Genomic DNA, 11,908 nt, shown 5'->3' with positions numbered 1-11,908 from the left:
TAAACCAATTTATCGTTTTAAATGAATGGAATTAAGTCAGATAGCAGATTAACAGACCTATTGTCTTTCTCAGCGTTAAACAGAGTATCAAACAATCCTATTTAAATACCGTCGATTGCGAAACGGATGGACGGCTTCTATCCAAGGGTTAGAAGTGGACTAAATGGCTAAAATATTCTGGATGCCCTAATATGGACTCTTCTAATGATGACGAGAAAGAAAAGCTGAAAAATAAAGATTTGGCGAAAGCCCCACAAAAGGTAAGTCTCATATCTAAGCATAATAATACGAAATTTGTTACATTTACTATGTCCGAAAATAACCAGGGTGTGTTTCTATCCATTAGCCGCTACAAACCTTACCAGAAGAACCGAGCGACCTTAAAAGTCCAGGTATGTTCTCGTGAAAATTGATTACAAACATTTCTTACATGAAGATTGGTTTTAGGAAATATATATCACTTAACATACGAATTTATAATTTGTGTATACATATATCATGACCTGTCGTTTATTCCTAGACGAGGTTCTCACGCCCACTAATCTGAAGGCTGACTTAGCAGCGAACGAAATATTATTGACTTGGGGACCACCACAGGGTCTGAAAGGGCACCAGGTCTCATACGAGGTAGAATGGAAGAAGACGACGGATACAACCTGGTCAAAGGCTGTGACCAAGGAAAATAGGTTCCTCTTAAAAAACTTGGCAGCAGAGACGGACTACGATATGAAAGTGTCCGCGTATGAGAGGACCATAGAACCTCCCCCTCCTGAGGAGGAACCAGAAGAAAAAGAGAAAAGTAGTCTCTCTCTCTCTCTCTCTCTCTCTCTCTCTATATATATATATATATATATATATATATATATATATACATCCATTATCGATCGTATACATCATTGATTTAATGTTAGTTTCATATCAAAAGATTGCTTTGTTGTCGCTTCAGAGCTATTCGAGAAGATGACATTATTTCCAGAGGGTAGGTATTTCATAGACAATCTATTTAAACCGTTTGTATATATCTGTAAAATTATTGTTTGATTTATTATTACACAGAATTATCCTTTCACAATTGAAACATGTAAAATAGACTTCGAACATAAAAACGTTTTTGTTGCGGAGAAAGTCATTAGACCTGTCCATCTGCTACACTCTCAAACTTTGAAACTAATGCGGAACTTTAATATTTAGAATGTGCGTCGTGTGTTCGTCTTTCTTGGATTACCCTAGTCTTTATTCTTATTACTAGGTTCGACTGTAAGCCAAGCAGGAAGTGAACTGGAGGCATTTACAGGTCAAATACCCCTCCTTTTGATTTCTTTTCAATCTTTTTTTTTTAAATCTGAAATAAAGAAAATATTTTGTATTTATTCATAGAGAGAACGAAAGAAATTTCAAAACTATTGGCTGAACTTGAGAGAACATTGGCGTTTCAAAAACGTGAGTATTACAGTTTTGTGTTTATTTTGATGAATTGTAATTACGGCTAAAGCACCTGATCCCACCTCTGAGATGTCCATGGTCCGTGCTTGTCCTACTCTAAATTTTATATTCCTCATATGAGTTATGAGATTGACCACTGTTCGTTATCTTTACCTTTTTCATTCTATCGAACTTTTTAGGTATCAACAAAGGTGAAAAAATACCGAAGCATCTAGAATCGAAACTCCACCTAGGTAAGTTGATTTCAACACAGCTACCGGTACATCTCAGTGTCAGATGTTTAGTGCTGACACAGCTACCGGTACATCTCAGTGTCAGATGTTTAGTGCTGACACAGCTACCGGTACATCTCAGTGTCAGATGTTTAGTGCTGACACAGCTACCGGTACATCTCAGTGTCAGATGTTTAGTGCTGACACAGCTACCGGTACGTATCAGTGTCAGATGTTTAGTGCTGACACAGCTACCGGTACATCTCAGTGTCAGATGTTTAGTGCTGACACAGCTACCGGTACATCTCAGTGTCAGATATTTAGTGCTGACACAGCTACCGGTACATCTCAGTGTCAGATGTTTAGTGCTGACACAGCTACCGGTACATGTCAGTGTCAGATAAATAGCTGGTTTATTTTTCAATTGATAGTTATTAGGTTGGAAAATCCCTTTTTTATTTACAAGGAATACTTTAGATACTCCTTTCGTTTGGCAAAATTTAATTGCATCCGTTTTATATTTAGAATGTCTGTAGTGACACTGAAGAATATGAGTTATGTACTAATCAGTCATAATCTCAAGATACTACGCAGATAGTTCCAAAGAACAAGTCATTGGCATTTCAACTTATGACTTGAAAACTTGTGGGGGTTATCTACTCTTTAGGGGGAACCAGTATACCAAAGTTGAAGTCTATCACCAAAAACCGGTCGCGATAGTTCAGTGGTAGAGTGTTTGCTTTGTAACCGGAAGGTCGTGAGTTCAAGCCCCGTTCGAGCGTCAAACCTAAGACCTAAACAGAGGTTTTGATTGTTCCTTCGCCAAACACTCGTCATGCAGAAGTGAGAATCACGGGTCTTTCGGATATGACCTTAAAAACTAAAGCCCCATATCGCTGCAAGCATTAGCACGTTGAAGAACCCTCATTGCTACGGACATCAGAAATAATCATAGGTCTGGATTTGTGGTACTTCATCTACAACTGGTGACGTCTTAACATGAGTGAAAATGTCTCGACGGGACATAAACAAAGATGTGAATGTATATGTCCATCCTGTAACTGTCATCAATTTGTGGCGGAAGTATTCGAAATAGATGATTGATATCTTTGTAAAATAAAACCAATGAAAGACCCCCATAAAGGTTTAGGAAAAAGTTGTAAAATCACTGTATTATAACCTTACCTTTGAAGCAGAGCTAGCTGTACCGTTTGCAGATTTGAAATATTTTAAAATGTAATGTACTTAACATAATCCATGTATCTTTCTGTTCATCACACAGATGTCCTAAAACCAGTGAGAAGGAAAAATTGTCCTAAAAGTAAGGAACATTCATTTCTAATATTCATTATTATTATCTTGAGGATATATGTGGGTTTGAATAGTCTAGATATTGATGAATTCCTTGTGGTAAAAGAAGTAATTGCAACGAGCAAATTAGCAGGTTAAGACGAGGTTTTACAGAATCCTACCGGGTATACAGCGAATCTTTCCCTTACGTTTAATTAACGAAGGGTGATTTGTTTTCATATTTTACCAAAGTTTGGTGGATTTCTTTCAGGAATTCTTGAGATGATTTAAAACTATCCTTAACTTTATTAGTATTTATATCTGGAAACTAATTAGACATCCAGAAAGAGCATATCCAAAAATCAATGGTTTACATGAGCGATACATGTAAATTAAAATTACCACGAATATTTCTCTGCAAGAACCTTCATGAAAGGTGAAGATAACGAACAGTGATCAATCTCATAACTTCTATAAGCAATACAAAACAGAAACTTGGGCAAACACTGACCCTTGGATATATCAGAGGTGGGATCAGATGTCTAGGAGGGGTAAGCATCCACTGTCGACCGGTCACACTCGCCGTGAGACCTTTATCTGAAAATTACTAAATATAATGTATGAAAATTTCACGAAAATAAAACATGAAATACTTCTTATGTTACTTCAATATATAGACATATACAGGGCATCATATTCAATGATTTCAGCTTAATATGAAGCATAATGAAGATACTTCATTAATTTAAGCAACTGTCATTTAGAATGAAACATTTATGATATACGGCTCATGGCAGGTGTGACCGGTCGACAGAGAATGCTTACTCCTCCTATGCACCTGATCCCACCTCTGGTTTTTCCAGGGGTCTGTGTTTGTCCAAATCTCTATTTTGTATTGCTTATAGGGATTGTGAGATTGATGACTGTTCATTATCTTCACCTTTCATATATGACACTTTCTGATACTATGCATTCAAAGTTTCCTATTTATGAAAAACGACAATAACGATCAATTTCATATCTTTTTTGCAGGAATTCTTTTGGTAATTTCTAATGAGATGTTTACAAGATCCCCTCAACTTTCAGCAGCTACAAAAGTTCAAAGTAAGTGTTTCACTAATCTGAATTGTGGACTCTTTTTTCAATTTGGATCGAGAAACATTGAATAACATACTTGTCAAAAACGAGTATTGAAAATATTATCTTTAAAAGAAAGACCTGTTGATGACTAATAATTATTCGCAACAACACATTATTGTACAATGTATAAAGCAGTGCATAGAATATTAGATTTGAGATTTATTTTTATTCACCTGAGGATTGATGTTTCTGGATTTTAACATCCATCCTCAGGTGAATGCAAATATTCAATATTCAATATTTTATATTTACCTGAGGATGGATGTTAAAATACAGAAAGCGCTAGTGATTTGAATATATTTTGAACTGCATATTTTCCTACTTTATATATATATACTATTGAATTAACCCTCCCCGTGTTGTTCTCCGGCCTTCAGTCACGTATATATATGTCCACTTCGTTATCAACATTTTGTCCATTATACTTTGAGGTTTTGCTATATCTTTATAAGAGTAATTACCCTTTGCATAACGTTTGTTTTTCCAACATATTGTTTCGAAAAAATAGCGATACTTTCAGAAAGTTTGCTAAATTTGTTACTTATATAAAGTTAAAGTTAGCAGAGTATCTGAAAAAGGTGGTTTCTTTACTATCATTATGATCAATAAATAAAATCGATTTTTTTCTTTCTTTAAGGCGAAATTACTCGATTGTTTGAACGCGATTGGAAAGTCGAAGGCGATCATGTGAGGAAAATAAAAAATGGAACAAGGGCGACAATTCTGAACGAAATTGACAAGCTTCGCCAGAGACTTGATTTTTATAATCACAAAATGTTTATTTGCATCATCCTTAGTTACGGAAGTATAGAAGGCTTCAGGACAATGGACGAAGAAGTGATAGATTATCAGGAAATATTCTCCATGTTAAATGGAGCAAACTGGGTGCAATTCAGTGAAAAGCCTAAATTTTTCTTCATTGATGTTCATCCAATTAAAACAGAAAAAACTGGTAGGTACCATTCATCTAAATCATATGACAAGGTAAAATATCAAATGTTGAATTGTCTCAGCAAATAATGGAAATTGGAAATGTATATCTCATTGGTACATGTATATACAGGGGATAAATTTGGTCACATATGTGAAGCTGAATACCGCCCCACAGGACCTGTGGACGTATATCCAATGTTGTTAAAACAAGCGTCCCCTCAACCACGAATGGGATTTTCAATTTATCCCTAGAGATATTAAAAGCTTCAAATCAATGTAAAATTGTAAACGCAATTCGAGTACCTAAAGGGAGCCAACACACTGCAATTGGTTATCTAATAAATACAAGAGGTCCACAGGCCTTATCGCTCACCTGGGTATTTAGTTAAAAGTATCACTAGCCCATAGGCCCTATCAGTCACCTGAGTATTAGTTAAAAGTACCACTAGTCCATAGTCCTTATTGGTTATCTGAGTATTAGTCAGAAGTATCACTAGCCCTACGGCTATGATTTCTAGGGAAACAAATTCCCGTACTGCATATATAAGCTACATTATTATATTCAGCAACAGTATAAAACAAGAAGTGTTCTTAAAACTTAAATGCTTCAGAGAGTGCCTATACTGATGAAAGACTTTATACAATATGTGTACATGTACATATGTGACATTACCACGATATCATTACTTTGGACCTACCCTAGTGACAAAACCCTGGGGTTTTGAAATTAAAAATTTTGGTACACCTTTTTCTGATTTTCCTAAATATTTATTTAATTTTTACAACAGTTCAGCATAATTACTATAATAATTTTGGCCCCATCCTGGAACCAAAGCCCCTATCCCGTGGGATCATGAAATTTACAATATTTGTAAGGAGTACCTAATCCTTTTAAGTATCTATATACTAGTAGTTTCCATTTAGTGTCAACAACAATAAAGATTTTAACGATTTAAATGCTTAACACAAATACACTATATATACCAACTTTTGCACCGCTCTGGAGTCGGAACCTCTATCCAGAGGATCATGAAATTTACAATTTTGGTAGAGACCTCCTTGCTCTACATCATGATGTGTTTAGTGTTTCTTAAAGATATGCCATTGTTGAGAAGATTTATGAAAATTGGTAAATTTGAGATAGTTTTTGCCTTACCACTATGGCCCCAACTGTACAGGAGTCCTAAATTTTTCAATCCATGTCCCACTTGTCCCAAAAATGCTTCATATTAAGTTTAAAAAGAATTAAAATAGCCACAAAATCAAGAAGTTAAAATGTTCAGTTTTTGTAGATACGACGGACGATGAAGAACGCTGACCAATTGCAATAGGTCACCCGAATTTACCCAGATGACTTAAGCATGTCATTGTTTTAAGTTTCCTTAGGATATAACGTTGAGTTGGTGGCGTGATAAAATCCTATAATGCCTGAAGTATGATGCAACACCAATAATTACTCGGGGCCGGAGCGCCTTGCAAAACACCCACTTCTTTTTCTTGAGACCCATATCAGAATACGTAGCCACCATTTGGGACAATTTATCATATTCGTTATTTTATGATTTTGAGGGTATTTAGGTCTATACTCTGCACTTACGGCCTTTGAGTCGAGAGGTATTGTCATCATGTCACATCTACCGTGACACGGGACCTCGGTTTTTGCGGTCTCATCCGAGGGACTGTCATATTTAGTATCCTCTTGCGACAAACAAAGGGTACTGAGGACCTATTCTATCCCGGATCCCTACGGAATTAATGTTTTGGAAATAATTACCATAAGGTCATATACAAATCGTACTTTGAACCACTAGGTTACTATTAATGTTTTAATTCATTTTTTCATTAGTGGAAATGAATATCAAATTGTTGTTTAGACATTTTGTCCTTGAAAGTAAAGCATTTTCTGTCTGATTTTGTGAAAATGTATACTATATCTAATCCTACCATTGACAGTTAACTTACATTGGTGTGTGAATGTATTATTTCTATAAAATAGGGCGTTACATTCTATTGACATGATTTTGGTGATAATTTCCTTTTGTCACCAAAACATTTTGTACATGTAACCTATCATGCCTATCTGTATCGTCTAATATTCCATATTGCCGTAAATCGAGACTCATGATATCAAAGATTATAACCACGTAATGAAAACGCTAGTACCTCATTTATACATTGAGCCTGCAAGGAACATGGATATTCTATAGGTTATTTCTCACCATACATTTCACCGCTTGTCTGTTCACTGACGTTTATATCCGGGTTCTTCTCAGGTCAATACCCTCAGGATGTCCATGTCAACGAACTGTCACAAGAAGAATTGGAAGTCACGTGGCAACCCCCAAAATCTTTTCCAACCACTGACCTGAACTATCTCGTGAATTGTTATAGTTTAAGTGACCAGAGGATTCATACAAAAACTCATGAAATAATTGCCAAGAAAACTAGCTGTGTCCTCGACAAACTCCAAAAAGATGTGACATACAAGATAAGTGTGTGGTCCATACAGGCTACGACCCAGAAGAAGCGAGGACTACCCACGCAAACTAAGTACATCATCAAAGAAAAAGGTACATGTATGCAGATTACAGCAAACAAATTACACGTGATCACAAAATTTTTCTTACAAGATGTTTTGACATTCTAGAGAGGCCTTGCATTTGTAAGTTTCTATTGCATCATGAAATGTTTGAATTTGTTAAAATACAACCTCTAAACTTCCAGGTGAGGAACCTGAAAAGTTAACGGCAGTCTCCACTTCATACGATTCCATTACGATATATTGGCCTCTGTCATTGGAAGGCAGACAGCCGCCTTATTTTGCAAAATACAAAGAAAAGTCAGCAAGCAACTTCAAAAGAACTGAGCTGCTTCTAAATGAAAGCGAGGAGAATCAAATTCACGTTCTGAACTTTTTACTTAGTAATAAGGAATATGTAATAAGAATATTTGCAGGGAGATCGAAAATTTTGAATGAAGTGACCGTCAAAACGTTATCAAAACGTAAGTATTGTATCAAAATTACTGTGACTTTTAGACTCATTTCTTGTCATTGATCTTACAATTCCTTTTTTTTTTTCTCCCGGTCAGATCAGCCTCGAGGACTTTCATTGAAACATATAACCCCATTTGAGATTCAGCTGGCTTGGGATCCTCCAAACATCTCGATCAGAAAGACTTACAAGTACATCATCTCGTATCAATCAAAGAATGCCCCTATAAGTACCATTGAGACGAGAAAAGAAGAGTATACTCTGACGGAGATGATACCCGATGTAGTGTATACTATATGGGTAACGGCTGAAAAAGATGGCATTAAAGGCGATCCAACCGATTCTATAGAGTGTCATACTCCAAGATGTGGTCAGTAATTTTCACGTCACGTAGTTTAATTCATAACTATTTGAAATTATAATGCACAATTTCCTTCTGTTTCACGTCTACAAAGTATAAATGGTTTCCAAAACAAACATTTCACATATAATATTTTACTCAACATATAACTGAGATGGTACATGTAGCTCAGTGATAGAGAGTTCGCTTAGTGACTGGGATATCGTTAGTTCGAACCCCGCTTGTGCCATTGCCGCGTCTAACCTAAAATTAATGATTGTTCCTTCGCCAAACTGTCGGCATTTAGAATGAAAGTCCCGGGTCTTTCGGATATTACCTTAAAATAGAGGTCCCGTGTCGCGGCATGCGTTGGCACGTTTAAGAACCCTCACTGTTACGGTCGTAACAGTGAGCCTAAATGTATGGTACTTCACCTACAACTGTTGCATGGCATTTCTAGATAAATGAAAAAGGAAGGTTTACTTAATCTTCAAAATTATCTTAACTCGGGGGTGCATTTTTCTATGACTGACTAACTCGAATGTTTCCCCTATCTTTTTCATATATTGTAGGGAGGTGTTTGCAATCCTCTCCTGGAACTATGACTCATATTTTTTTAACATTCGTTTCATTGATTTGAACATATTTTATTGTCTAGTTATAGCAAAAGAATTGAGCACAAGTTCTTAAAACTACGAACGCCCTCTCCTTCTTTTCATTCATCACTGCTATTACAAATGAAAGGGGCAGTCACCCAATACATCTTTATTTGCATTACACAATAACAAAAACATGGTCGTGTTATTAAAAGTTGGGGGTGGGGGTGGGGGTGGGTGTAAACCCATATGCCCCTCACCTTTATTCTACGTGCTTGCGCCCCTGTACCTGAGAAAACCATACACTTTGCCATTATTATGCATAAGTGACAGACAGAGGAAATTGTGCCATTTCTTTTTAAGCAAACTAAAATGTGTATTTGTGAAATATGATTTGAATAGGTCCCCAGAACTTACAGATAGATGCCCACGAGCGCGGCATCCGCGTGTACTGGGATGAGGCCATTGTGCCAGCAGACACCGAGAGTCTTAATTATAGAGCCCGCCTCCAAAATGAAAATATGCGACCAATGGAAGCTGAGATCATTAGTACTCCTGATGCCAAATATAGTTACGCTTGTTATTTCCGGGATCTATGGACTGACACACAGTATACCCTAGTCATCACCACAGTCATAGATGAAGGAGATTGGGATCCGCCCACGGAACTACAGATCAAGACCAGGCGAGGTGAAATATAGATAAAGCATATTCTTAACAAAGTAAAAACAAGATAAAGATGAGAGAGAAAAAGAGATAAGGAGAGAAAGAACTTAATATGTATTTTTATGATGCTATTAGATCCACGCACGAGTGATCTTGAACCCCATGACAATAATTTCATGGTAGCCTACTCGAGCACACTTGGGATGGAAGTTGGAGAGAAAAGACAAGGGGGGATATTTTTACCAGTCCTGTTTGAAAATTTAAGAGATCACTATGACTCGTAAGTAGAATTTACTGGTAATTAATAAGCATTAATCTTGTAGTAATCCTTGTAAAAATTATGGAAAGTGTCATTTCTCGTATTTTTCTGTTGGAAATGTTTGGTAGATATAGCTGTATAAAATATGGACATTTCTTAATTGATGGATATTATCATATACATTCCGTTATCTCTATATATATACCCGGTACGTAGAAATCTTCATTTAACAACAAACATTACGAGGCCTTAACCTTAATTTCAGTCATATATTGGTGTTTAAAAGCGTTTTATGAAACGCATTGCCGACAGTAAGTAACTTACACATTGGTTTCTTCAGATTTTGTCGAACCATCAATTACTTTGATAAGAGCATGTGATTTCATGAAAAACTAGTTTCTCTGTCTTTTATGAGCAAACCGTTTTCGTTGAGCATTTAAATTTACTCAGGATGAAAATATACCATTCTATAAACCGAAAGGTGCGGGGTTAGGGTTAAGTGCCGAAAGGTGTCTGACCGCTGACTGAATGGTGGAGCGCTGTCATTCAGTCATCTTTCCAGAACTTTCGGTGAACTTTCATTCGACTGAATGGCACAGTTTTATGTCTTGGTCTGACAAAACCATACAGACAGCGGAAATTGGTATGATGCTACGCCTCCTTCCTCCGCTTCACATTGTCGCTGTCTGTCTCCTCATAAATGTATGAATTATTCCATACTTTATGTACGACTTAAATAGGTCATATCGTTAAGCAACTGAGAAAAAAAGGTTTGTAGATCTGTAAAGTATTGGTTGGAAATATTGCAAAGACTGTTATTGAGATAAATGTGAAATAAATTTGTATCATTTTGTAGTAAAAATATGGTAGAAATAATGGATGTTGTAGAAGATTATTATTTTATAGGAAAAATATCGTAGAAATAATGGATATTGTTGAAAAATATTATTTTGTAGGAAAAATATCGTAGAAATAATGGATATTGTAGAAGAGGAAGTTCAGAACCGAAGTGCAGTAACAGGAAGAATAAAAAAGGTCGTGACAGTCAACTCACTGCTATCTCGACCCAGATTCTAACATACCGTTAACACGTCATAGGTCAATAAAGACGATTTTAATGGAGAACTACACATGTATCAATCTATCAAATGGTTTGTTCAACACAAGGTTAACAACGTTTCTGATACATAAAATCATTACCTGTATCATATTTCTCTTTCACATGATATATCATTCATAAGATCATAAAAGACGTTTCTGTTCCACATGATATTATTTGTTTACTATTGCATGGATTTCCTCGTGATTGCTTGATGCTTGACCTACACAATCTCTGAAGAGGAAAAAGCATCCGCTGCATTTAGTGTGGCGTATGGAAAAGTTAAATTAAGTGCAAATATCTTTCTTGTATTGACCTTTGAAAAGTGGACCTACTTGTATTGTCTTAAGGTACATTAGTTACAAGGTTACATTGGTTACAAGGTTACATTTAACTTGAGGAAAAGTGGTCCTATTTGTATTATTTTAAGGTTATTCAAGGTTCATGTTTCAAGCTTATTTCATACATTAAATACTTCTTAACGACATAGGGAGTGAAGTTATGGATTTTGTTTTTATATCACTAATTACATACAACCCTACTGCAGTATCAGTCTACTTCAGACTCATTGATACAGTGTCAAAATATGTATGTATGTATATATATATATATATATATATATGTACTACGAAAATATGAAATAAAAAAATAAAATAAAACATGTAAATTAGTTCCTTTCATTTTTTTTGAGAAAGGTGATGATATCGAACAGTGTTCAATCTCATTACTCTTATAAGCAATACAAAATGGAACATTGGGCAAACACGGACCCCTGGATATACCAGAAGTGCGATCAGGTGCCTAGGAGGAGTAAGCATCCCCTGTAGACCGAGCACACGCCGTGAGCTCTATATCTTGATCAGGTAAACAGAGTTATCCGTAGTCAAAATCAGTGTGCCGAGAACGGACTAACAATAGGTATGAAACAAGTCAGCAT

General features: G+C 36.0%; 1 protein-coding gene across 1 annotated transcript; it reads left to right on the top strand.

Moving 5' to 3' along the window:
* Positions 1–49: 49 nt before the first annotated feature.
* Positions 50–11,730, top strand: LOC125683798 (uncharacterized). Its single transcript, XM_048925266.2, has 16 exons — positions 50–260; positions 347–392; positions 521–799; positions 947–979; positions 1,250–1,294; positions 1,378–1,440; positions 1,623–1,676; positions 2,938–2,976; positions 3,978–4,049; positions 4,723–5,037; positions 7,292–7,588; positions 7,743–8,021; positions 8,109–8,381; positions 9,350–9,637; positions 9,749–9,893; positions 10,829–11,730. Exons 1-16 carry the CDS (start codon positions 192–194, stop codon positions 10,947–10,949), a joined length of 2,418 nt encoding a protein of 805 aa, XP_048781223.2. The 5' UTR covers positions 50–191; the 3' UTR covers positions 10,950–11,730.
* Positions 11,731–11,908: the final 178 nt, after the last annotated feature.

This window comes from Ostrea edulis, chromosome 6, assembly GCF_947568905.1.
Source record: "Ostrea edulis chromosome 6, xbOstEdul1.1, whole genome shotgun sequence".
Taxonomy (NCBI): domain Eukaryota; kingdom Metazoa; phylum Mollusca; class Bivalvia; order Ostreida; family Ostreidae; genus Ostrea; species Ostrea edulis.
The sequence above is the reverse complement of the archived record's forward strand: the minus strand, read 5'-3'. Positions and strand labels throughout refer to the sequence as shown.

What these genes read in the sequence shown, in the direction of transcription:
- LOC125683798 (XM_048925266.2), top strand. Translation starts at nt 192, where the DNA reads ATGGACTCTTCTAATGATGACGAGAAAGAAAAGCTGAAAAATAAAGAT. An exon ending in AAGGAAAAATTGTCCTAAAA is followed by an intron (nt 2,977 to 3,977) that starts GTAAGGAACATT and finishes TCTTTTTTGCAG; the next exon opens with GAATTCTTTTGGTAATTTCT. An exon ending in GTGTCATACTCCAAGATGTG is followed by an intron (nt 8,382 to 9,349) that starts GTCAGTAATTTT and finishes TGATTTGAATAG; the next exon opens with GTCCCCAGAACTTACAGATA.